The sequence below is a fragment of the Anas platyrhynchos genome, chromosome 3 (assembly GCF_047663525.1).
Source record: "Anas platyrhynchos isolate ZD024472 breed Pekin duck chromosome 3, IASCAAS_PekinDuck_T2T, whole genome shotgun sequence".
Lineage (NCBI taxonomy): Eukaryota > Metazoa > Chordata > Aves > Anseriformes > Anatidae > Anas > Anas platyrhynchos.
The window spans coordinates 39,841,161-39,867,935 of NC_092589.1; the positions used below are offsets into that span (position 1 = coordinate 39,841,161).

The 26,775-nt window shown below is 36.3% G+C and overlaps 1 protein-coding gene across 2 annotated transcripts in view; it reads left to right on the top strand.

Moving 5' to 3' along the window:
- The window catches only part of SRBD1 (S1 RNA binding domain 1), a 127,735-nt gene that overhangs the window by 98,954 nt on the left and 2,006 nt on the right, over nucleotides 1–26,775 (top strand). The window contains exons 18-21 of one of the 2 annotated variants that reach the window (XM_027454080.3): nucleotides 6,703–6,809; nucleotides 9,410–9,586; nucleotides 13,251–13,421; nucleotides 25,087–25,271. In XM_027454080.3, coding sequence (XP_027309881.3) covers nucleotides 6,703–6,809; nucleotides 9,410–9,586; nucleotides 13,251–13,421; nucleotides 25,087–25,271 — 640 coding nt within the window. The remainder of the gene's footprint in view (nucleotides 1–6,702; nucleotides 6,810–9,409; nucleotides 9,587–13,250; nucleotides 13,422–25,086; nucleotides 25,272–26,775) is intronic. The other variant, XM_027454081.3, reaches the window with a different exon arrangement.

Consider the following 26,775-nt stretch of genomic DNA (forward strand, 5'->3'; position numbering starts at 1 on the left):
CTGGTTGGAACTTTATATCCACTCGTTGCTGTTCCTCACTCAGTACTGCAAAGGGATGGTTGCCGGCTTCAGACTAAACAGAATGGCCACACATGACCAGGCCCACCTGGTCTTCATGACTTCTGTCTTGTCTCTCCAGAAAGGTACTATTCCTTCTCCCTCTAGCCACATGTAATCTTTTTTTTTTTTTTTTTTTTTTTTTCCCCCCCCTTTGGCACTTTACAGGAAAATCCCTGGCTGGATTTGTTGTCTTTCGGGCATATGATCTATGAAACTCCATTCATGAGTTCTTTGCTTTATTTTTCCGTATTATTGCAGGGAATTCCCTATATCTGTAGAGCTTTAACATCCCCAGATCACAGCTTTGGACTGAAATTGAAACATAAGATTTCTGTCCGGGAAATCAACTTCACTGCATCTGTTAGGACACAAGCACAAGTGAACATAAGATGAATTCCAGCAACTTGCAAGTGACTTAAACATTGATGTGATAAAGTGTGCATTTTTGTTTTCTTTTTCAGTGTCAGGTCTTGACAGACTTTGTTTTTGTTTTATCATTTTCTTTGAAAATATAAATCCATTCCTCTCTTGCGGTATTTCAGTAATAGTAATATGCTGTTAAAATAAACAGAATTCAGATTTTTGAAAACAAGAAATGAGTCTGAGTTAAGTACATAGGATAACAATATATCCTGTAACAATGTAACATTTGGAGTAACCACAAACAATCTTCAAAAGAAATTCTTGAAGTTAGGTTCTTTTATCAAACATCAGAGGAATAAGCTTGTTTTCTTAGAGTCTAACTGAAAGGGATTTTCCAGAGGATGCTAGAGATTAAAACCCCAACCTGAACTTCCCAGTATTTCCACTTGACATGTAAGGTGCACTTTTATTTTTTTCTAATTCTGCCCATGAAAAGTACTCATCATTACTCTATTTTTATTGCATTAGTCCTGCTGTACTTAAGGGCTTGACAAGAATGCATTTTTCTTTTGTGGGTTCGCAAGCATTTGAAATGCACCTGATTGCATGCAGGCCACAGCACTAGCAGAGAAGTTTTTAAAAACTTAAAACAAGTTTCCGTGGATTAGCTCTCTGTAAGGTGATACAGTTCTGAACTTCGCTTAGGATGTGTTGTCCCACCTAATTTCTCATTCAGTAAATGTCATTCAGGCTGCAAGGTTATACCTCATTTTAAAGAAAGAAAGAACTTTTTCAAGGGCAGTGTTGGCTAGTCTCACATGCCAATATTAAAATTCATGGATAAGGAAGTTAATGGTAGGTACCAACAAAATAATGTTTTATGAGGTGTTAGACGTGCTTCAGAACTTAGAGAAAAATAAATTGCATTTACTCCTTTACTTCACTGAAGGCTGACTTTTGGATTCCAAGGACAAGTGAGGTATAATTTGATCAAAATGTCGATCGTGTTACACTGCAGTTACACCCGGCCTGAGTCCAGAAGCTGAAGCTTGCTGCACAGTCTTGAGAGCTCTTTCCCTCCCTGCTGCTTCATGGGCAGTGGCATTAGGTCGTGGCTGTGCTGAGTCTGTAGCCTCTGGGGAGCTGCTCATTCCTCTTCAGCTGTGCTGGAAGTGGAAGGTGGCTGCTGTGACTCCTGCACAGTGTAAAATAATAATGATGTGGGCACAGGTTTCTTTCAGAGTAAGACACATTTTCTGAAATTACAATTTTATAACAGTCTAGGAGAAGACTACCAAGTGATTTAGTTATGTGCATTGTTTTAGTGTTTGTCTGTTTGTTGTTGGTTTGTTTTTTGTTTGATTGCTTGCTTTTAGATTTCCAAAGATAACGAGCATGGAGCTGTAACTTCCTTGTAAAAGTTGCAGGTTCGGGTTGTTCAAGTGTAGCTCTAGTACTCTGGCATTTTGAGAGTTTGGTCAGGGTACTGGTCCCCACCATCTATACTTGTGCAGTCTAAGTACAGCCCCCAGGCCACATGCAAACAGTGGTTCTTTGACTTCATAGATGTGTGGTGCTAATGACACATATTTTTACAGTGACTATACTACTAGAGGTCTCTCAGCTGAGAGGCTGAATTACTGTCTTCCTTTTGAGAACAACAGGTTTTTGAAAAATCACAGGCTTTCAGTTACAGTTGTAGCACCATCTCAAGGAATGGATTTTGAGCAGTGCTAATTATTTCCAGCAGGTGCTCATAGCTCTTGGAACTGAGCAAGACAACGATCCTTGCTGTCTGTTCATACCATGTAAACAGACATAGACAGCTAAAATGTTAAGAGGTGTAATAATTGGGTAAATCTTCACTTGGTAGATTCTGAAAATACAAATACTAAAATACGGTTTTAGTGGCTGTTACTTTGAAGGAAGGATTACTTTCTGTAGTCCTACTCCAAAACAAAGAAAAAAGGCAAACAAGTCTAAAAGTTTAATAGTAAAAGAAAGGTCCCAGTTTTGTACTTGACATTCTGCAGTTTATGGCAAGTGTCTTAGTTTTCCGTAAATTAGAGGTAATGATGCTTCTTATTGCTTGCAGGTCATCATCCAAATTGAACTCCTTGCACAATTACAGTAGTACTTTCTGCTGCAGATCTATTATTCTAGTACTCAATAGTTCAATGGTAGTGATTTTTGAGTATTCTTTTTAATAAAACCTTACTGATTTATGCAGGTGTTCACAGTTAATAAATAAAAGGTCTTCTATCTAAAAAGAAAAGACAATATTGGGGGTCAGCTGATGCAGTGATCTACCACTTTCATATGTGGAGGGGTTGTTGGAGGCTGTGCACTATAAAAAAAAAAAATCCTGCATAATGCAAAATAAATGCACTTTGGACATAGCCTTGCATATTTGGCTTGGTCTTTATTTTGTACATATTTAATTCTGATGAACTTAATGCTGCAGTTGAAGGGGGTTGCTGCCTTTATTTGAAGCAAGTGAGTAGCATGAGTATGTGTTTCTAGTAGTGTCTGAATAATCTGATATCACCCCAGTGCATATAAATAGTACATAGAGGTTTATAATATCAAACTTCGGATACTTGAGAAAGTAAGTAAAATTTTTGGAAGACTGGATATGCACTGCACCTTAAAGCTTTCTGAAGAGCAGCCTGTTAGTAGTAGGAAATCTTGACCATGATATTGAGATAGTAAAGTATTGTTTTTAACTGCTTCTAGAAAAATTTGTAACACTTTGCTGTGCTTTGTATCAGTACAAAGAGGGATTTGGAAATTTCTCACTCATAGCAAAAGAAATCTGTGCTGCATGGAAGCTGTCTCAGGAGGCAGATTTGTTGTCTGTGAAGTTTTCTAGCATTTGCAACTTGGCATCATTCTCTAGCTTGAATATATTTTACCTCTATGAGGTATTGGTAGCTTGGGGATTGTTTAATAAGACAGCCGTGGTGTCTTACGTTTATCTCGATCTGTCACATTTACCCATTAGCTTTTTCTTTATTCATACCTTCACATAGGTGCTGAGATGTCCATTCCAAGTGGTATGTCTGTTGTGTATTGAAGTAATAAAGAACTTGGGCATGTCTTCCTTTATTTTTGTTGTTTGTTTTTCATTGGTTGTTTTTCTTTTTATTATTATTTTTAATGGTGACTGTTGAGCACCAATAAAGTTAAAAGATGCAAATCATCTCTGAGAAACTTGAGTATTCCTCATTAGAAGCAGATGTTCTTGGCAAAAGAAGTAACAGTTGAATATATATATTTTTTCCAAATTGTGTATATTCTGTCACTTGAATTTTTCACGAACTATTGCATCCATAAACTTAAATTTCCAGATAAACATCATTTACACTTCTGAAGCTGAGCTGTAAGCACTGATCTTCCGTCCCTTAGCAGTGCTATTTCAGGATACTTTGCTTTTGGTTGTATATCCTTTCCCAGTTTTATTTGGGGGTATAATTGGCTGAATTGCTTTGAGTTTGCTCTTACCAGAACTGGAAATGAAGCTCTTTGATGCATCAAGTCTCATACAAAGAACTACTAGACCTATGTATTTGCTTACCTTCTTTGCTATACCTTAATCTGTAATTTTTTGTAGAGATGATGGTGGATGTCTCAGATATGAATCACGTGACTCTATTTTTCCTTCTGATGATCATCTTAAGAGTGAGACTGAAAGCTAGGGAACTGGCAGTCAACCCTAATCTCTGTCACAGAGTGCCTACAGGAAAGCTGGGACGCTATCAGAGAGTGTTGTGGTGGCTTTTAACGAAGACAGGGTAGGTTTAGATTAGATATACTAATCTGCCCTCTACTCTGCCCTCACGAGACACCATTTTGGAGCACTGCATCGAGGTCTGGGGCTCCCAGCACAAGAAGGGTGTGGACCTTTTAGAGCAGCTCCAGAGGAGGCCATGAAGATGATCAGAAGCTCTGGGGTGATCTCAGTGCATCTTTTCAATATGTAAAGGGGCTTATAAAAAGATGGAGAACAACTTTTTCTTCAGGCACATAATGATAGGATGGGGGGAATGGTTTTAAACTAAAAGAGCAAAGATTGAGATTATATGTTTAGGAGGAAATTCTTCACTCAGAGAGTGATGAGGCACTGGAACAGGTTGCCCAGAGAAGCTGTGGATGCCCCATCCCTGGAGGTGTTCAAGGCCAGGCTGGATGGGGCTTTGGGCCCCTCCCTCGGGTGGGATGTGTCCCTGCCCATGGCAGGGGGTTGGAACCAGGTGATCTTTAAGGTCCTTTCCAGCCCAAACCATTCCGTGATTCTGTGATTTTAGTGCAAGATATTTTTAGAGGTGTCCGGGAACTGTGAATTTGTGAATCTGATTCCAAAGTGCCTTGGAGTCAGTGGGATTTCCCAAAAGCAGGAGTTTTTAGTACTCTGCATTTTTTAGCACGTTTTGCCTTCCTCCATCATAAAGAGAAAGGAGAAAAAAAAAAGTTAATATATTTATTTTACAAAATTTTTTACTTTGCAGTTCTTTATGGAAAATCCAAGCCAGTATTCGGCAGCTATACTTGCCAAAAAAAAAAATAAAAAAATTGGGTGCTTTTGAACTATTATAGTATTTTATTCTGGTACTCATGTATTACTCTGTGTTATATAAATACATCTTTGTGTTTGTGTGACCTGGAATCCTCTAGTTCTAGTACATACCCAGCTGATGACAGAAGGAGGGTATATATAGAACATGCTTACTGAGAGGAGCTGTGTCTTCAGTAAAACACAAATATAGAGACATAAACAAGAGGTGTTTTTTTTTTTTGTTTGTTTGTTTGTTTTTTTAGGATGTTTTCTTGTTGCTCTCTCTTTATTCTGAAAAGCAGCTGTGGTGTACTAGTAATACCTTACTAAGTATAAGCTGGCATTTGGTCTGCAAAGCGTACTGTTAAGCTTTGCATTTGTGCGTCTGAGACAGTGTAAATGGAAGTACTTATGCATAGACAGGGCTTTTTGCACGGAGTTTTATATAGGGAGGAGTAACAGTGGTGAAATTTTCACTTGCTGTTTATTTATGTAACTTTTTCTTACATATGTCATGATGAAAATTTATCACAATTAGCGTTACCTGAAATGAAGGGGCTAAGAAATACATTGGCCTGAGTTTTAGGATTGTTTCGAGTATTAACCACTCACTCTTTAATTAGCTACCAGTATTAGTAGATGGAGGTTGACATGTTAAATTTAATTGTGAAAACTTTAAAAGATCTAAATGTCTTTAGAAGATTAAACAAAGTAGTGGATGGAAGTGTTTGGTGCCTTGGCTCAAATCCAACTTGGTGTCCTAAATGAGTGCATCACAAAACCACAACAGATCAACCCAGATTTACATGAGTGACGTATAAGAGCCCTGAAGCTAAGCCAACATAGTGATTGAATTAGCTCCTGCATTTAGAGAGGCTTCTCCCTCCAGGTCAGACTTCTAAGCACTGATAGGCTTGTGTGGGGAACTAGAAGTTATAGATTGAAGTATGCCTGTGCTGTGAAGAGAAAGAAATCTTAGAGCTTCAGAACTTTCATCTTTGACAAGTGTGACTGATTTTCTTTTAGGGGAAAAAAGTAGAAATGCTATGAACAATAATGGAAAAAATGGAAGAATTTCCATTAGTGGTGCTTCGGTCAAGGACCTGCCAATCTTCCTAGAAAACTGTTCAAAATCTGAAACATTTCATTGCTGCAGGGTTGATATATACCTTATGTATTGTCCATCCTCATACAATATTTGGTTTGTTCTTTTAGTAAATAATAACTGTACTGTAGAATGATACTTAAAAACAGAACAATCTGCAAACTGTGCAGGTGCAAAAGTACAACATTTGTGATCTTTAAATACCTTATTTTGAAAATATTATTTTTAATAACTCAGACTGAGTTTATACTTAAATAACTATCAGATTAAAGTAAAGACAGTGGATGAACAGAAGCATTACTCCTTTTAAACAAGCATTACGCGTTTAGTGTAGTTTTGGTTTTTACATGATTCAGGGAAATAGTTATTAAACAAGAAAGAAAACAATCTGATGTGAAGAGTGACTTATTCTAGGGCTTTGTAGTATGGTAAAGGTGTGGCAAAAAGATATCGAAGACCTTTTAAAAATACATTCTACAACTTGGTTTTAACAGATACCCTCACGTAAAATATTGATAAGTTCCAGCAAGTATTTGATTAATGTGGCTATTGTTTAAAGTTCTTACTTATGTATTCTTCAATATTTCAGTAACCTGATATCTCCATTTTTGTTGTTCAGCATGATGTATCGCAGACTTTGCTCAAAGCAACTCTGGACAGTGTGGTTGAAGAGTGTGTCAGCTTTGTAGGAGTTGATATTAACATCTGCTCAGAAATACTATTAAGGTGAGTCAAACATTTTCCTATTCCAGTAATTACATGGCTCTGGATCACAGAGTCTCTGTTTAGTCTGCCATCTGACTCAAACTCAGCTGGAGCAAATGGCTCTTGTGTGAAACTCCCAATTACATGAAAATGGCACATTAAAACAGTATTTCATTGGATCTTTACGAGTCAGTTTTTAAGGTGTGATTAGTGTGTGATTCTCCCACATATAATTATTCTTTAAAGGAAAACAGAGTTTAAAATGTTGAACCAATAATGCAATTTAGAAAAGCTTTGATATAATCAATTTGTATTTTTGCACTAAGAAAGTGATTTTCAAATGTATTTTCTGTCTCTTAGAAGCTGTTCTTATATTACTAAGTGGAGCAGGCTGTAGAAGTCTGTTGAGGAAAGGAGTTAAGGGAAAGTTTTGAAAAGTACATCTCTTTTGTTATATCTGAAAATTTTAAAAGTAATTGTTCCATATTTACTTGGAAAAATGTTCTGGTGTTTATTTCTTTCTTTTGGTTAGAAATCAATCTCAGTCTCAGGTGTGTACCATTCAGAATCGTTTTGCTGAACAGCCTCTCAGAAGAGCAAAGTTTTGCTGTCATTCTCTCAAGTAGGAGAGGAAGAAAAAACGTGTCCATAATACTGGCAGTGACAATTGCGTTAGGTATAAAAGTTGAGAAAAGTATTCTTGCCAGCTCTATTTTTTTTTTTTTTAATTTTTAAGCCCTTATTTTCTTTCCTGAAAATGTTGTCTTCCTGTATTTTAAGGGGCTTTCCTATTTTTGTTGTTTTTTGTTGTTTTTCCACTTTCTTCCGTGTTTGTTTTGTGTGTGTGTCTAAGTCTTAGTCTGGGTTTTGCATTCAGTCGTCACTTTCAGATTTAGGTAAGTTATATGTTAGTGAGAAAGAAAGCAATACCTGTTGGTGAATGAGGCCGAGAAGCTTTCATTCTATAACTAAAAACCTGCTTTAACAAGTGTAACGTACAAGCACTGTCAGAAGAGTACATCCATATTGTGCAGTTCAGCTGAGGGCATGCATTGGGCTCGGGTGCTGCCTTGTCTCTACAGGACTGCCTGACAGTGTGGAGCGACACTTTCCAGTCATGGCTGTAGGTGGTAACCATGTTGGCTAACTGCTTTGGACTAATTAGCCTTGCTTCTGATGAACATGTGCTACTTCAAGTTCTGGATCTAACCTGATTCTTAAAAGGTTAACTCTGCTGTTCTGTGTAGATGTGCTCTAAATTTCCCTTGGATGTACAGTTAATGAAATTGTCACTCTTGCTAGCATATGCAAGGTGCAGGGCTTTCTGGTCATGCTTTCTGATGCATTAAATACACTTGTTGCAATATATGACACTTGAAAAGGATGACAACACTACAGCACCTGCAGTATCACTGAGTATCTTCAAAGGCTTAAGATCATCAGTGGAAAATTCAGTGAACTATCACACTCCTTTGTCAGTGTAAATAGACCAGATATTTTTAACATTTTTAAGAAAATTTTGGAGAAAATTCTACACCTAATTATTAATATTTTTCTCTATGGTTAAAGGTGTATCTCCATTTTAATTCTAAGTTGTCACCAACTTTGGGTTATTTTAAAACTTCTGCTTGAGGATGAGAATGGAAAGATTTTTTTACTCTCATTCAGCTTTCTAATTTCAGCTATTCCTGCCAGGTTTGTTTTTTTTTTTTTTTTTTTTTTAGAATCAGTGCCATTCCACAAGCAGGTCTTTGCTGCCATTGACTTAAAGCAAAAGCACCTGATATTTAGAGCCATATGGGCAACATTTCATTTTCTAGTGCCAGGAGTAACTGCCCGCCACAGCACTTTTCCCTCTTTCTGTGATTATTGTACTCCATGTGAGTACAACTTTGGGTGTATGTACGTACAGAAAACATGCAGCAAACCCACTGCTTCCTGAAGGAACTTGGCTTACTGCAATTGCACTTCACAGGTAAGTTATTTGCCAGATTTAAGTTGCCCTCGGAACAACTCATGCAGCCTGTTCCCAGCTGCTCTTTTATCTCAAGAGCAGCTGAGAGAAAAGGAACAAGCTGTGTGAATCTGTTAAATCATGTGAGGAAGGCAAGCTGCTCCCAGCCACCCTCCTTCTGGATAGCAGACATCAGCCCTTCATGTTGGGGCAAGGTGTTGCAGTATCACTGAAAGACAATAGCTGAGAGGGGGCTGTTCTCACAGGAACAATTTATCTGTCCTGAACCCTCCTCCCACATTGTTTCCTGAAGAGGGCAGCTGGGGGCAGGCCATAAGACATGACAAATTGAATTGGTATTACAGAAATAGCCCACAGATCATAAATTACATGTCCCTGGCTTACTAGTTAGGTATGTGCAGAAGTGTATTGCTGTACCAAGTTTTGTTGACTTGAGAGGATTCCTTCCACAGAATTCAGAGAAAGGATCTTTTTTCAGACTATGACTTTGCTCTGGGAGTTTATTTGCAAAATTCCTAGCTGTGTTTAATTTTTCTAGGTTTTGTAAACCAGCTTTTCTACAGTAATGCATGTACTTGTAATGGATAGGACTTGTATTAATGACTGTTCAATGGTAATAAATGTATTTTGTAAACTTTGCTGTCAGACATATTGCAGGCCTGAATGCGAACAGAGCTAGAAATATAATTGAATGGCGAGAGAAGAATGGACCATTTATAAACCGAGAACAGCTCAAGGAAGTTAAGGGTCTGGGCCCCAAAACTTTCCAACAGTGTGCTGGCTTCATCAGATTCAATCAAGAATATATAAAGACTTTCTGCAGGTAATAATGATGTTAGCTTTTTTGACTAAGTTACCTAGAACAGTATGAGAAGTCTTTGCTTTCTCTTTTGTATTCAGGTTTGAGAAAAATCCTAAGCCTTTGCCCCCTGAAAGAAAATATTTTACCAAATGAACTGTATTAAGTCAGTGGTTGAACACAGCTCTTCCACTGCATCATCATGGTTTATTAGCCTAAGTAATGGTTTCTATATCTATGCAAGTTTAGTCACAAATTCTGCAACTGAATCAATAGAAGCAATTTGACATGTGGCAGTGTCATTATCTGTGAGATATTAAAACATGACAGACTTATGCTTCGTATAATTTAGTGATTGTTAAATCTGTTTTAGTGTGGTGAAGATTGATACTCTGCAGAAGGCATTGGTAGTAAACTAGAGAAGATTCTCTGAGAGTTACAGTTCCATTACCTGCAGAGCAAGAGTTATATAGGCTGTCTGGTGTAATCTCTGTGTTACACTCTTGTACCTAGCAAGCATAATGTGACTGCCTGCCTTCTCAAATATGTAAGAAGCCTCTTCCCACCTCCAGTTGTCAATGCTCAGTCATCCTTTTCCCTGCCATTTCATTTCCTGTTTCTCTACCAAGCCTTTTCCTCATGCAACCATGCATTCTGCTTCTTCTCTCCACCTGAAATACTTCCTCTCCATAATTGAAAGTGCCCTTTGCAAGGCAATGTCTCTTCTATCATTCACATTTCTCTTTCCAATATAAAAAATTAGGAAAGGGCACAGTGGTAGCGCCATCCCCACCCTTTTGCTGCTGACTCCTCTTAAAAAAATATTTTCCTGGGAAGCACATGCTATTTTTTAGCCAACGCAATGCTCAGAAGCAATACTGTATTCCCAGTTGCTGCTGGCCAAACAGCACATGTGTAACTTCCAGGCAGGAGGTAGGCACATTAGGACTGGCATACCGCCCGGGTGGAAGGGATACAGATCGGTTGCCCATCTGGCAGGGAGGCACGTGCTGCAGGCCAAACAGTGCACGCTGCAATCACCAGAAGGCCAAAGAAATAGCTTTCAAGGCTGTAGATGATTGATAGGTCTTACATCGTACAGATCTGTTCTAGTGAATGCTGCAGTACAAACAGGGGAGGGGAAAGCTGGTGCCATGTTTTTTTTCCAGAAGTTCACTGGTGAAGTGTTTAAGAACTTCATACCTTTTTTTTTTTTTTTTTTTTTTTCCAGAAATTCAGTGGTGAAATGTTTAACAACACTAATTTTTTTCCCCTTTCTGGAGCACACTTCTGATGTTAGTCAGATTCCATAAAATTTGAGAACACTGTTTAACCTAAAAAATCTGCTCTAACTTTGGAGTTTGATGCCAAAATAAAGCTCTAAAAGCATTGCCTCCACAACAGTTCTTGTAGACCTGGGAGGCAAGACTAAAACTTTGTGAAATGGACTTTGGGAAGGTTTTATTTTTGTCCTCTCTAATCGTGTTGATGGAGTGTTGTATGAATTAGTTTTTGTTATTTGTATTTTCAAGTTAATGAATAATCAATGATTATTTAAAATATTGATGTTGCTAGAGAAAGTTATGCTGCAGTTCTGCCTACATTCCATGTAGAGGTAGAGCCTAAAACGTAAGAGCTAGTTTGGAGTCCTCCAATGCGTTCTGCTTTGTTCTGTGAAAGTAGAAAGCATTTGTGATTTCAGAAACAAAACCAAACAAACAAAAACAGATGAGTGAAAGGAACCTTTTTGAAGAAGAGTCATTTGACACCTTTAGTATCGTGAGCATTTTTAATTTTTTTTTTTTAACTTGAGGGAAATTTTAAAAGAAGCATAACAGTTGTGCACCCGCACGCTGGTCTTCTTTCCTATCTTTTGTTGCATCATTGTTGTTCATGTACAGTCCTTCTGCCACTGTGGGCAATCTGTCCATGGATTTTGGAACCTTTGTTATCCAGACAGTTAAAGAAGAAAAGCCCAACCCAAATGCTAGTTGTACCTAACTAACTAGAAGTCAATATTGTATTCTATTTTAAGGAAGTCTGTATATAGATACTTTCACAAAACCAGAATAGAATAGTTCAGCTGGGAGAGACCTTCAGAGATCATCAGGTCCAACTGCCTGAGCACTCCAAGGCTGACCAAAAGTTAAAGCATGTTATTAAGGGCATTAACCAAATGCCTCTTGAACACTGACGGGTGTGGGGTCTCAATCACCTCACTAGTTTTTCTAGTGAGTTCTAGTTTTTGACCTGTTCTAGTGTGTTTGAGCCTGTTCTAGTTTTTGACCCCCTTTATGGTTAAGAAATTTTTCCTCATGTCCAGTCTGAACCTGCCCTGGCCCAGCTTTGTGCTGTTCCCACACGTCTTGTCATCAGAGCAACCGGCACCTCCCTCCCTGCTTCTCTGGCTCAGGAAGTTCTAGAGAGCAATGAGGTCTCCTCTTGGTAATCTTTACACCAGACTGGATAGCCCAAGTGTCCTCTGCCTCCCCTCATAGGACATGTCTTCCAGCCTTTTTACCAGCTTTGTTGACGCTTTCAAGTATCTTAACGTCCTTCCTACATTTTGGTGCCCAGAACTGCACACAGTATTCAGAGTGAGGCCGCACCAATACTAAATATAACAGGAGAATCACCTCTTTTGACCAGCTGGCTATACTGTGGTTAAAGCACCCCAAAATAACAATATTTGCCATCTTGGCTGCCAGGGCACAATGTTGGCTCCTGTTGAGCCTCCTGTTGACCAGCACCCTCAGGTCCCCTTCTGCAGATCTGCTCTCCAGACACTTGTCTCCTAGTCTGTACTTGTGATGAGCATTACTCCAGTCCAGGTGCAGAACATAGCATATACCTTTCTGGTAATATTTTTTAAATACTGAAATACTGGTAAGTTTGACCTTTAGATTTTTACTGTTCCAAGCAAATCTCAGTTTGAATTCTTTTGTTTTGAAATTTTTCATATTTAGACCTGGCCCATGTTTGAGCGGACTTTCTCAGAAATTTAAGTTTACAAAGTGAAGTAATATGGTCTGAGGACACGTGCTGCTTAAACATTAAAACTTACTTCATTCTGCAATTTGCTTACCTAAAGACAATATGAATAAATAATCTTGTGTTTTTTTTTTTTTTCCAAATTGTATTCCTCTCTTTTAAATGATTAAGTCTAAGTGCTGAAAGTTAATTATGAAAGTATCCTCACATCAAGTAGGTAAACAGAATTGTCCCCATTTGACAGACGGAAGATAGCATCCAGATTGCAAACGTAACAGTAGATTATCTAGTGAGGCATTTTACACTGTCAGCACTTTCACTTTCATTTTCAGGAAGTGCTTTGCTTTAACACTATAAATCATGTAGTTTGCTTCATTTGTTACTTCCTTTGTAATCTTGGCATCCCAAAAGAATTTTGTTGAAGCACAGAATCTAATATTTACTTCTATTTTAAATGAATTTATGCATACATCAGTATGATAGATTTTCGTGCTATAATTATAGTGTTAAGATTCACCCACTATTACCATTTAGTTGTTTTTTGTTGTTTTTGTTGTTATTTTTTGTTGTTGTTTTTTTTTTACTTTTAATTGAGATTGAACATCGTATAAAAGTTTGAATTTGTTTTTCATGTGTGGGCACTGTGCTGGGATGTTGTTCATTTAGAATGATGTGTCCATCTTTTGATTTCTGACAGTAGTAAGAAAACTCAAATTGGAAGTCAAGCACTTTTGACTAAAGCAGGTGCACAAGCCACCAGTGAAAAACAAGGTAAAAAGAAGAGCAAACCAGCACCGAGTTCCTCACAGCAGCCCAATCCTTTGGACCAAACTTGTATCCATCCAGAGTCTTACAACATTGCAATGAGGTAAGCGGTGGGAAAGTTTTTGAATTGTCAATTTAAAAAAATTAAAGTACTGATTTTTATGATAACAGCCTCCTCAGCCTTTTGAGGCAGGAACTTTTACATTAAATTGATGTTTTCTCCTCTTTCTCAAGAAAGTGGCATGCTTCACTGGTGAAAGATTTCAGATTGATGAATTTTGCCTCTTATGTGCATGCAAGTTTTTAGATTTTAGTGTTTTCCTTTGCTTTTTAGTTTTCACGTTTATCAGTATGAGAGTTGGTATTTTTCTAAACTTTGCCAAACTTTTGTCCCCCAATTCTGACTTTGTATCACAAGTGCCCCCTATTTTGGGACAATTTTCTCAATTAGCTTCTGTTTGGCAACACTTTTTATGCCACGTTACACTGTTTGGACTTTTGGTTCACAAAATGTGGAGACAAATCATCTGTTCCAGCAGTGACTGAAAACTTGATTTTTGCCTTCAGCCTTGCACCCATATGTTAAGTAAAGGATTTCTGAGGCATTCTTCTGTAATGTAACTTTTTTGGGGTAGGAATACTTCCCCTTTTTGTGCATGTATTTATATTTCCCCAGCAAAACTATTGACTTTGTATAGTTCCCTTCGGCAAATGCTTCTACAACTGGGTGTGACCACTTCAATGTTAAATTTTACATGGATACTGGAAAATGCTGTCTGGTGTCTTTGAATGCTGTGTTGAATTTGGTGAAACTGAAAGCACTTCAGTTTTTGAGGCCAACAGTTGGCCAACAGCAAAGCAGCACATGCATGAAGTTTGTTAATAAGCAGTATAATTTCAGAGAAATTATGTAGATTGATTTAAAACACTGTAATAGTGTATTAGCTCATGGTAATTTCTGTGCAAATTAACAGAAAATGTCTAATTGACCTTGTGATTATTGATTGTGCTTTATATGCTATTTTGACCAAGACCTTAATTAAAAAATAATTTAATTTGTTCTTACAAATAATCACATTGATACACTGTGCAATTTTTCAGTCCGTGGTAGTTTAATACTCTGCATCATTTAAAACAGCTTTTATTTTGTTGCTTGTGTTTGGCATGTGCCAAACAAACTTCCTGCTCAGTGGATTTTGGCCACCAAGATTTGTTATGCATGTGTGTTTGTGCACACAAGTACATGGACATATTTGAGCATATCTCATTATTATGAGGCTTTAAAATTAAATTCTGATGTTGCAAGATCTAATTAAGATGTCTATGTTAAGTTCTCAATTATATGAACTATGGTAGTTTTAGTATATGACCTTTGGCTAAAAGAAGAGAATGCTTTTTGTGTAAGTCACAAAAAAGTAATTGGGAACCCATGTTTGCCTCTCTTTAGAGAGGTTCTGCAGCTGGTGAATGCTAGTGCAAGATGTGATCTTTTCTATCATCAGCCCTGGTTGAAATTAGGCTTGGCCTGTCCTCTTGAGAAAACATTATTTCCTACCATAAACCAGGACATATTTATTTTTGTAAGTGATTGGCGGTGAACAGGTTCCTTTTTTACAGCATGCTGGAGATAATTTTGTCAGAAGTTAGATGCTTTAGGGTTCTCGTCATCTCAGAATATTATTCCTGGAGAAACATAGTTGTGCTTCATGTTTATAACAAAACAATCCTTCAGCCTCAAAGAAAGATGCTGAATTTCTGAATTCATGAAGCTTGTATTTATGTAAAAAAAAAACTTAGAGACCTTGCATTTTTAGGACATCTTTCCTGTTCTGTTAGCTCTTCAGTGGAGATAATTGCATATAGAACTTACAGTGTATAGGTGCACATTGTTTCCTTCTGCTGGGCACAGGCTATATTTTTGTTTCCATCTTCTCTATGCCACGTTTCCTCCTTCCTTGGGCCATGTACTAAGGTCAGTGTGAAATTGCCCACTAGTGTCCCTACTCTTTGTGCAGTGTATAAAGGAGAGACTTTAGTTTCTCCTTTTCTTCAGCCTTTCCACTTTTTTCTTAGGCATCATGCATAGCTGAAAAAAAAATAAAATTAAAAAAATCAGCCAAGATCCTGATATCAGTGATTCTATGTTTAAGTGACACAAAGGATCAGAAAGCTTGGTCAGCCCTACTGTAGATTTTTCAGAGTTACTATAAATAAATAAAGAAGCATTAATGTTAATTTTCCATATTGAACTTCATTCAATTTAAATATCAAGTAATCAGGATTTGGTTTGTAGCCCGTTTGGCTTTCCAGCTCTAGTACAATAATGTAATCAGTACAAGTGTTAATAATGTTACCAGCTTCACTTAAAGGTTAATTGACATGGAAAGACTGCTTCAGGGAGCAGAGAAGTTTAGCCAGTCAGTGGCAGAATACTATAGTATTTTATCTACATATAATGTCATCACAAAGGTTGATCAGAAAATAAAGAATTGTGAGCACAGGTTACTTTATATGTCAAGTAGCGAGTAGTAGTATTGCTGCACAGGGTAGTTAGTTATTCACATACAACTGAAAATCTGAAGACAATTTTAGTAGGTAGAATATAATTATATGACTTTGAATTTTGCTGGGAACCCAGCATTAGCACCATTTATTTTTTTAAAGCAAAAAAAAAAACCTTTAATGTGCACAAGTTTTACAACTCAACAAAAAGACAGTTGTTGGAGAGAGACTTCTACATGACTCAAGAAAGGAGGCTTCCACCTATTGCACTGCCAGCGCTGTTTAGAGATACCTTGGAGTTTCTTAAAATGTGCTCACAGTCAAACTCTTTGGGCTTTGGGAGTTTCAAAGACATCAGAGGAGTATGACGTGGCTACAGACCAATGCTATGTTTCATGTCATTTCTTTGCCTAATGCAATTACTTGAAAGTAGATTTCCAGCTGTGCCATTCATTGTCTGTTTCCCACCAAGCACTTTCCCTTCCCAGACTGATTTATTCAGGTGAAATATTTAAATCAAAGTGCATGTTGTAGGTATTGTGGCATAAAGTTTCTTTATGCAAAAGAACGTCAGTTGTTATTAAAATAAATAAACATTATCAGATTTTTATATTTCTGGAATGCTTTAAATAATAAGCATAGCATCTGTCCCTGTAACAGAATCGGTCTTTTCTGTTTCCTTTGGACTTTCTCTGTTATCTTACTTACATTTATCTATCTTCTATTTATCTATCTTACATTTAGGAAAAAAAAGTCTCAAGGTGCTTTTTATTAAGGTACTCTATGTTCAACAGTATTTTTCTTGCAATTGAAAGATGTTTTCCTTGAAAGTTCATTAAATATGAAGGTGATAACTTGGAGTAGTTTGATACTACAAAATGGTGCAGAGAAGGTGGCAGGGGAAATAGTCCTAATGTTTTTTCCTTCCTAAGAGCTGTTTGAAGAAGAAGTAAAAAGAAGAAAAAGAAAAAAAAAGAAAAAAAAAAAGAAAAACAGATGTTCAATAAACGGACAAAAGCCAAGATGTATAATATGAAAAATCAGCATTTGTGACATAAGGTCTAAATATAAATTAGATATAATCCCATCAAGCAACTAATGGTTTAATTTAGTAATGATTATATATTTTTAAATGACTTTTTTTAATAAAAAAAGCTTATAAGCCTTACTAAAATCAACCAGCTTCTGAAGGACTTTTTAAGATGTTAGCACTAAACTAGCTCTGCTATGGTTTAAAACCTTTGATAGTTTTTATAATTTAAATTTAATTTTTTTTATAACTTAAATTTAATGTGCATGAAAACCATTGGAACTGTTAGAAGTGGGTTAGAATCAGAACTTAATACATATATTTTTAAACAAAATACATTTTAAGTTAGCTCTGTGTCTTTGCTGCTTTCACAGTATCACTTTCTTCTTTCTCAGTTTACACAACTTTGTCAGTCACTGTGTCACGCTCACAGGTAGATCTGTGCTGATAGAAGGCAGAAATGTTGCAATGAATAAGATGAACAGATTTGATTCAAGGCATCAAAATACACCATTGCATATCTCTTACCACAGAAATCAAAATGGATGGAATAGATGTTGCATAAAAGCTTCCTCATGCCATGTCTACCACATCTTGCCATGAGAAAAGGCTTTCATAAAAATTTTATTGGATTAAAAGTTTTCATGGGAAATTACATTTATTTTTAAACAACATGAGCCAGTAATTTTTATCCACTGCTTCTATCCAAATTACCCAAAGGCAGTAGTCCACATTACGGATTTATGACACACAAAATTATCAGTTTTAAAAACAATGTTTTTGAGGGATAGAAGTTCACCAAAATTTCAAACCACTAATTTTCTTTTTTCTGAAGTATTTTGTATCTTGAAAGGCCAAGCCATTAAAAAAAAAAAATGGTTAAAAGAATTGCTCCCAAGTGGTAACTTTGGTTGCCAAGCTTTAGGCTGGAGTCAATTTTTATGGCTGAATTAGAAACCCCTGAAAAATAGTTTTTTTTAGAATGGAAACACTGATGTAATCTTTACTACAGTGGCACAAATGGTGCTGGTATGATTGATTTATGGCACTTAGACATCTTAACTTAAAATCTGTACAATTTCTGTAAAATAATTGGAAAACATCCTACTGTTGAGTTAACACACTGCAGATGACCAAAACATTTTTTGTTATGGTTTCCACACTGTCAAAGTTTGGCTTTGTCATGTGCAGTGATCAAACTTACAAACACCTTTAACTATTATGAATCATAATTTCCTAAATGTTAAAGAAAAAAAAAAGTCTCTTAAAGTACTTTTTAGGCAGCATATTTTCCTGCAAAGCAAAGCTGTGTTTTAAGTTTCTGAGAAGTCTATATGTGAAAACCATTTTATAGTGGCAGAATCTTCTACATACAATTAATACAACATGTAGAGCATATCCAGTTTCTTGGTACATATTGTAAAAGAACTGTTAAGAAAACCAAGGAAACATTTAGGAAGTCCCAAGAAGTTACAACCAGGTTATGCTTATAAACCAAAATGCTGGGGGAAAAAAAAGCAATGTTATTCCTTTGTTGTGTCAGTCTGCTGGGTGCAGTTGGTTTCATATGACTGAATCTTAACATTTACTGATTTTATTTAAATCTCATAAAATGCTCTTTGCTAAAGATTGGCAATCTGAATGTGTATTTGCAGCTCACGTATCGAAGCATCTGGCGCACAGGTTGTATTTCAGTCAAGTCTGACTTAGAAATATTTTGCCACTACATGTATTTGTAATGGATCTAAAGTTGTGATTTAGCGTAACGCAGGAGGGAGTCTTCCCTGGCTAATCACCATTTTAGAACCTTGCCAGGTAGGAGAGGTTACTGCTTGCTGCAGGTGGTTCTGCTGTAAGAGCAGTTTTTGACAGGACGTTGTCTCACCCTTAGTTGTGTATTGATACTTCTTAACCAAAAGGTCTTCAAAATCCCAAGAATATTCAGCAAAGCATTGTTCATGTGCTTATTCATCACCAAAATAAAACATTTGGAGTTAAATGCTTTGCTGAAATGAGCATCGTAGTGATAATGCTTTGTATTTCATTGTACTGTATTGTATCATTCATTGTATTCACATTGGATTGATCAATTTTCAAACATTTCTAGTGCTTCTGCTGCTCTAGTATGCAGGTGGATTCAGCACCTGCTTTGTTGAAAACTTGACCAAGTAGCTGCCCTTGCTAGCTCTGAAGGCAAGCACTGACAGTTAGGGAAATGCAAAAGGAAAACTATTGCTAAGGAGAATCCAACAAAAAGAAAGCTCTTCCTTTTTTTCCCCCTTTATGCAATGGCACAGTTGGCCTTTGGCAGCATTTTCAGCTCACTGGCTTGCTTCAGCCCAGGTCCCATTTCATCAGTGAGCAACTGAGGCTATTCCTAAGGAGAACAGATATTGAGGATGGAATAGGTTAGTTACTTGATACGGTGCATGAGGAATGGAAACAAACTTTCATTTTCCATTTAATAATGCACTAAATGTGAATATTTTTACAGAGGATGGGAGTTTTTGCTTTGATAGGATGCCTTTCCTTAATTTCACTTCAAAATCATCAAGCATCTTTTGTCCATTTCAATTAGACTGTACTTGGTGCACATGGTGTGTATATTAAAGCTATCTAATGTACAAAATAATGTGTTTTTTTTTTTTTTAGTAAAGTCTTTAGTTCCTTTTAAGAAAACCTGAAAAACGTTAAGCTCAGTAAATTATTGAATCCTTATAACTATTTCCAATAGGAAACAGCTAACCCTAATTCAGAACACTTGTAGATTTAAGGCCATTAAGCCCAATAAATTATAGTTCATATTTATCGCTTTAGAACTCCGGCTCATTTGCAGGTCTGACTATTAACTTAGTAGGTGGATTTTCAGAAGACTTTTTTTTTTTTTAGTTATAAATAATAGCAGAAAAGACTTTTATTGCTAATTGACATTATATGATGTAAAATAAACAGGTAATAAGAATGATTAGAAGAACTAGGAAATGACAAAGAGTTGTCCTCCAGTTATGCTATAAATACTGGATGCATAAATACTAGACTAGAATTGTCCTCAAGTTATGCTGTAAATACATAAATCAAACAGTATTTTTTCCTTTGTTAATTTTTTTTGTAATTAAAGTAACTGTCTACTGTTTGGATTTTAAAGATAATTAAGAAGAAAAAAATAAAGCTTTCTAATGGAATAGTCTCATTTAACAAGTACTGATTCTTTGTGGATAACTGATGGTGTTTCACTGTTTTGTATCTCAGGTTACACTTCACTTACGTGATATATTGGTAGTTATGAATACAGCTAACAACAGCATGCCTAACAGCATGGTAGCAAAGTGGCCGTGTCGGAGTGTAATGGTGTCTGAATTTCTTCGCAGTTAGAAACTTCATTTCTTCATATATCCTTTCAAAATGTTGTAAACTGAATGCTTTCTAGGTTTCTGCATGCACTCAGATAACTTATAATGTTAATAAATTACGCATTGGAGGAAAAACATTGGTTAAATATCCTTATCTGATTAAACCATATAAGTAGTTTTAAATAGATTTGAAACTTTAACTTTGTGTGCAGCAGCTAATCACAAAGTAAGATATTGTTTGGTTTATAATCCAACGCAGTAGTTGAAATATTGAAGATCTGTATGCCTAGTGAAAACAAGAACACTCAACATCTGCATTATACAAATAATGCTTTTGCATTTCAAAACATTACTTGAACATAAATGCCTGCATAATTTAAGTTCACTACTGTCATGAATGTACATTTTACTTAACAAAGCACATGGTAATGCAAAGTTGTTTTGTTTTCAGAGTGATTATGTTGCATTACCATTAATTCATGTGTGCACTGTGACAAGATGTAATGGCATATCATGTTGCTTTAATGTAATGAATCCAGTACTCCCAGCTCTTAAGTCGTGTTGCTGGAAATGATTACATAAAACAGAACGACTGTGACTAAAACCCTTACAAAGCTTTAGGACTCCTGCATATTGTAAGAAGCTTTTGGGGGGGTTTAAAGTAACTTCTTAGTTTTTTTTCTGAAGGGTTCCTTTGGTAACTTTTTTTTTTTTTTTTTACTGTTTTCTGACTTTATTTGCATTCCACTGAAATTTGCATTATCTTTTAAGCATTGCGAGGGCTGTGCTATAATTTTGTGCAGATGTGTATGTTAAGTGAACATGATGTGCTTATTTGTTACATTTATGCTACTTTTCTTTCTTTATCTGGGTAAGATGGATGAAATTATGTATTAAATAAAAAACATCAGTGATTTAGCCATGACCATTCTCTGCAGGTCGTACAAGACTGCAAAAAAAAATGTGTTTTAAACTAAGGTAGTTGCAAAGGTTTCAGAGTATCATCTAAATCTCAAAACTCAAACTCTAAATCTCTAAACCAGCTAAGTCTCACTCTGTTCTAAATAACTTTCCTAAGAGACTTGCAGCTTTTATCTGACTTGATGTTCCTTGAACAGAAAGTTCAACATTCACTCAGACACTCAACATTTGAGGGAAAAAGGATAGTATATCTTACAAGAATGACCTCACTTCTGAAAAAACATCTTGTCTTTCACATTTCAATTTTTGTTAGCTTTTCTTTAGGTTTTATCTTTCTGGTAGATAAACATAGCACTTGAACTACTGCAGCGTGTTATTTAGTTCACATATGTAGCCAGGAAAATCCTTGAAGGGCTTACATTTTTACACAGATCATTCATGTTCCTATGGTTATGCAGCTGGAACTGTCATTTACAGATGGAGCGAGATTTTTTTCAGAGATTGTAGCAAGATAGTTTAACATTACTAAGGTCAAAGTAAGGAAAATTAAGGGAAACCTCTATTTTACCCTATAACCATATCGCAGTCTTCATTGTTTCTTACTATATCTTTTTTTTTTTTTTTCTGACCTTAAATAACTCCTGAAGTTGTTGGGTTGCTTTTTTATTAATAAGAAAACATTTAACTTTGTTCATAGGAATGACATTTAAAGATAGAAATGATCAATCTAATGGTCTAGTGTTCAGCCATATATTTGTGCTTTACATTGATTTTTAGTCTGTGCTCTCAAGCTATGTTTGAGTGAAAATGATGCATTAAATATATAACTAGATTCAACAGTATTTTTAAAAACTATATCTATAATCCATAATAAATTGCTTTTATTTGGAAATATTTTGCTACGTAGCTCTTTTGTACCAGAAGAGTGAGAATTTCTGAAATAGAATTATGTTACTTGTGTTAGAGGACTTTTTTGTGTGCATGTATATGAATGCACTTCGGGCCTTGTTCTGTTCTGCCTACATATTTGTACACGATTTAAGAATCTACATGATTGTGAAATATTCTTAAACAAATGCCTGACTTCTAGAATAATTCAGTTGGGGGCAGTGGGACTTCTTAGGTACTTAGAACTGGGCACATATTTAAGCATCTTTTGGCTAAAGCCAAAATTTAAATCTGAGCAGTAACCATGTTTAGTAAGTTTTTAAATAATGAGGAGCCCAAAGCCACCATCCTTGCCTAAATGAAAAATTCTTTTTAATATCAGATAAATCAGATGGTGGTGGCAAGGGGGAGACCAAATAACTTTCATGAATAGTAATTGAGGGATCAGACACCTGGGCTGTGTCTCCCGTTTCATGCTGGTTTTCTTTCCAGCAACCTGCACGTAATGCAGTGCATTCTGATTGCATTATCCACCCGTTTGAAAGTTTTGTACGTAAGGTTTTTTACACATCGCTGACTGTTCCATGTGGTTGCACTTACCAACAGCGAAACCCACCCTGTTACCGATTTACAGTGTGAATATGCTCCTGTGAAGTTCTAATGGTGAAAAAATGTTACTTAGGGGTACTCACGCTGCACGTCCATTTGAAGTGAAATAAAGCCAAGTACGTGAATGTCAGCAAACCTGTTTATAGGAGCTCTGGGTAAAGCATACATTATTTAGAAGGTTGAGTCATAAGGCTGGTAGGGCTTGCCATGGTACATCTGGCACGTCACTCACAGCTCGGACAGCTGCCGCCTGTCACTAGTGCACTGGGGTGGCATTGTCCATCTATCGATGTTAGCAACCAGCAGCTCAGAGTAGCTGAGGAACGCCTCGCCTGGACCTACACACATTTCCAGCGTAATCATTTTCATGTTCTTTTGCAGTTCATAGGTCTGATATTTTTGTATATAGGTTCTTATTGGAAAAAAAAAAAATGTGCATAGTAGTACTTGTTAGTGTACAGAGAATAAAAATTAGTATTTAGAATTAAACAATTTTGCATCTGTTTTGATATTTACTTTGTTTCCAAAGCACCTCAAATTACTTAATAATAATAATAGTGATGTCAAAGTAGAAATCTGGTCAATTAAAATTCAGTGAGCACCAAGAAAAGTCTCATCCACGGAACCCTTGTTTATTTGTTTCATATTTTCCTTCATATACAACCACACAGAAGATCCGTATCCATTGAGAAAATGAGAAAATTAATGTGAAAATGGTATCTATCAATGTTAAAAGCAAACGTATGTGTTGCAGCTACACTTAAATTGCCATCGTTGTGCTTGAATTCAGTAAGGGGTAGAAATCTTTACAGTCAATTTTAGACTGCTGTCCTCCTTTTGGTGAAACCAATGGGTGTTTTGGAGTGAAGATTTGCCCCTATGCTTAAAGATAAGGTTTGAGATTTACTCTGATATTGCATTAATAATGTTTCTTCAGTTTATGTTTTCTTAAAAAATAAATTTAACATGCTTAATTGCATACAACATTTTCTGAGTTACCACCTGAAATGCTGTCACTTGGGTTTCTCAGTTAAATAAATAAAATTGCATGGTTTCCTGCTAAAAGAAATATTAGCCTCAGATTTTGGATAAAGCACAGCAAGTACTTCTGAAAAGGTAAAGGAGGCTAAGTACCAGGAAGTCTTCTTTCTTATGGAGCTGGAATGTCTTCCACCACTGCCAAGTGCAGGGTACGACCCTGCTGATCAACGCTTCCTTTGTGCATTGTAGTTTACCCCCGTTATCATGTGTAGGATAAGAACAGGAAGATCTCTTTTAGCAATTTTGGAGGGGAACATTCACTCAGACCCCAGAGGACAGGGAAAACGATTCTATATGTCTCTTGTGGAGAACATGCCAGAAATACGTGCCTCCCTCCAACACAACGCAGGGCATGACAAAGAAGGATGAAAGTGTCTTCATGGAACAGTGAGTTGCTGAGCAGGACACCATGGCAGATAACTGATATGTCTACTGAGAAAAGGACAAATTGTTTTGTAGAGTACAATGTGACTCAGCTATATGAACTTCATGCATTTTAAGTCCTTCACCAAAATAAGGACATTTATTCAGTGGTAAATAAGCATTGTCTTAAGGTATCGCTACTGAAAATAAGGAGGAGGGTCTTCATTTGTATTTTGTCATTGGTTCTTGTGCTTCTCAGCATGTGCACCATGTTGTTGAACTAAAAAGACCGTCTTGTGATTTTTTGCCCTTTTTTTTTTTTTAAGAGAACTCAGATCAAGACTTTTTAATGTTAAAATACATCTTTTTAGCCTTTTTAGATTTCACGGTAAATGTCTCTTGATCTGCAATGTGTTTATATGTATACAAGAACAGGAACAATAGATGCAAATAAGTAATGAAGATGTTTGTGTTAATAAGTGATTACTGTGACTTGATTATTTCTAAGTTGATCAGTTTCTGAAAAACTAATTGTTCTTAATCATAAATTTCATATACAAAAGTATTTTGTATAAAGTTTTTATCACTAGTTTTATTTAGAGATTCTTTTTATTGATTTAATATTTAAAATGTTTATTGTTTTACTACATTGCAATTCATCTTAATTTGAATTACCACCAATAAAAATGACAGCATTATAGAACTCTCATTTATTTCTAGGGAACTTTTATGCAAAGAGGCATTTTACAGTCATAATCAGATTTAGTTTTACTGGGAGATAAATCATCAGTCAGAAATAATTTACATTTTTAAATTTTGCTTCTAGTTTTGTAGCCTATTCCAGGAGGTGCAAGTATACAGACATACTCTACATTTCTATGTGTCTGATCAGTGATGAGTTGACAGGATATGTACTTGGGAAATGATTTGTTCACTGTTCTTGTGTTTTTTTATCAGTTTTTTTTTTCATGCATCAATACAAAAATAATTAAACACCCTAACTATAGCAAAATTTCTGTTTTCACTGAAGAATATCACAAATCTGTTATCTTTGAATTTCTCAGGTTTTTATCTTTCATTGGAGGCAACCCAAATGACATAGGAAAATCAGATATGCAGCAAAAAGTAAATGCAGTAATTCAAAAGGAGGGACTGGAAGAGACAGCCAAAAGGCTAAATACAACAGTGCACACGCTACAGCTAATCATCGATGGTCTGACTCAGCCTGAAGGCTTTGACATCCGTACAGGTAAACCCTTGTTTTAAAAGCTGAAATCTCATTTCAGTTGCTGTATTTACCAGTGTTAAACCAGCGTGTTTTCTTTTCTAAAGTCAGTGGTAGATTTTCATGAATGCGTAGCTCCATTTCTTTTTCTCAGACAGGGAAAAGGTTATATCATAGTCAGATGTTTCTTTCCAGCTCAGTAAGTAAGGAGTGTGAATCCTGTCTTAAATCACGGCCTTTTCAGCCATAGGAAAGGGAGTTGTATGGCTGTTAACAAATGAAATAGTTTCAATATGTTGACTTTCTGCTGATTAAATCTACGTTCGCTTTCCATCATGAGAGGAATGCTGTGAGACCAAGCTGAAACAGTAGTAATAAAGGTCTGTGGAGCCATAGTGTAGTAGTGTGTAGTTCTGCTCTTTTATTGCAGTAGTTCCTGGAGACAAGTGTAATTGGAGCACATAGCTCATGACCCACCTTTAGTTAAAACTTTGCAGTAGTGCTGAACAGTTGGAGGGTGGGGGTGGGCGAGATGAGGTAGGCAATGAAGTAAAACATCTGTAGATGCTGTTGTTTAATGAAACTTACAGCTGGAGTCTCTTACAATGGCATGAGATAAGGGTAGACAGCAAAGGTGTAGGCTTGTAATAACAAATAATAAACTTATGCTTAAAAAAGATAAGATTTTTGTCCACCTTTTTTGGATTTGTTAGTAGTTTCCCTGCAAATTTTATAAATGTTTTCCAGTAGTGATCTTGAAAATATGTATTTTATGTCTTCATTCATTCTGGTTGTCTCACATCTAAATCTAAATTATTGTAGGATAGAATATTAGCATATGAAAGTATAAAAGCAAACCAGAATCTATTATGGAAATAGAGGAAATATTAATCTTCTGTTTCTCCAGTACATTCAGTATTACCATAGACAGGATCTGTGACTGGAGCTCTGCTTATAAAAGCACAATTACACTTAGAAGTGATTAAAGGACTAGCCTAATTTTTGTTATTGGATGAAAACTTTGTTCTGACTATGGAATCTGAAGGCTAAGGCAATATTCACTGGTTGGAGGCAGACCTCAGTGACAGTAGGCAGCCTAGTAGGCTTGGATAGCTGTAAATCACTGTCTTTGCAACCCTGCTAATCATGCCTAACAGGGATCAGGCAGACTGAATGGTTTATACTCTACCCTGATTCAAATAATTAATCTTGGTTTAAAATTCAATTCCACGTTTTTTTTTCCAACGCTAGAGATATGTGATAAGGGAATTAAAAGGATACCCAGGAGAACTCTAAGTATTGCTTATTTTTTCCTAAATGATTTCAGTACAAAGGAAAACGGCAAGAATTTGGGGGAGGAAGGGAAAGGGTGGAGCATTTTATCATATTCTAAAAATCTTTTCCTCCTCAAGGTGTTATAAGTCACTTCTTGCGCAAAATTCTTTTTAACATTAATTTGAACTAAACCAGTAGCTGCGATGAGTCAGAGAGGGCGGACACTGTCTGTTTGCAAACAATAAAAAGGTGA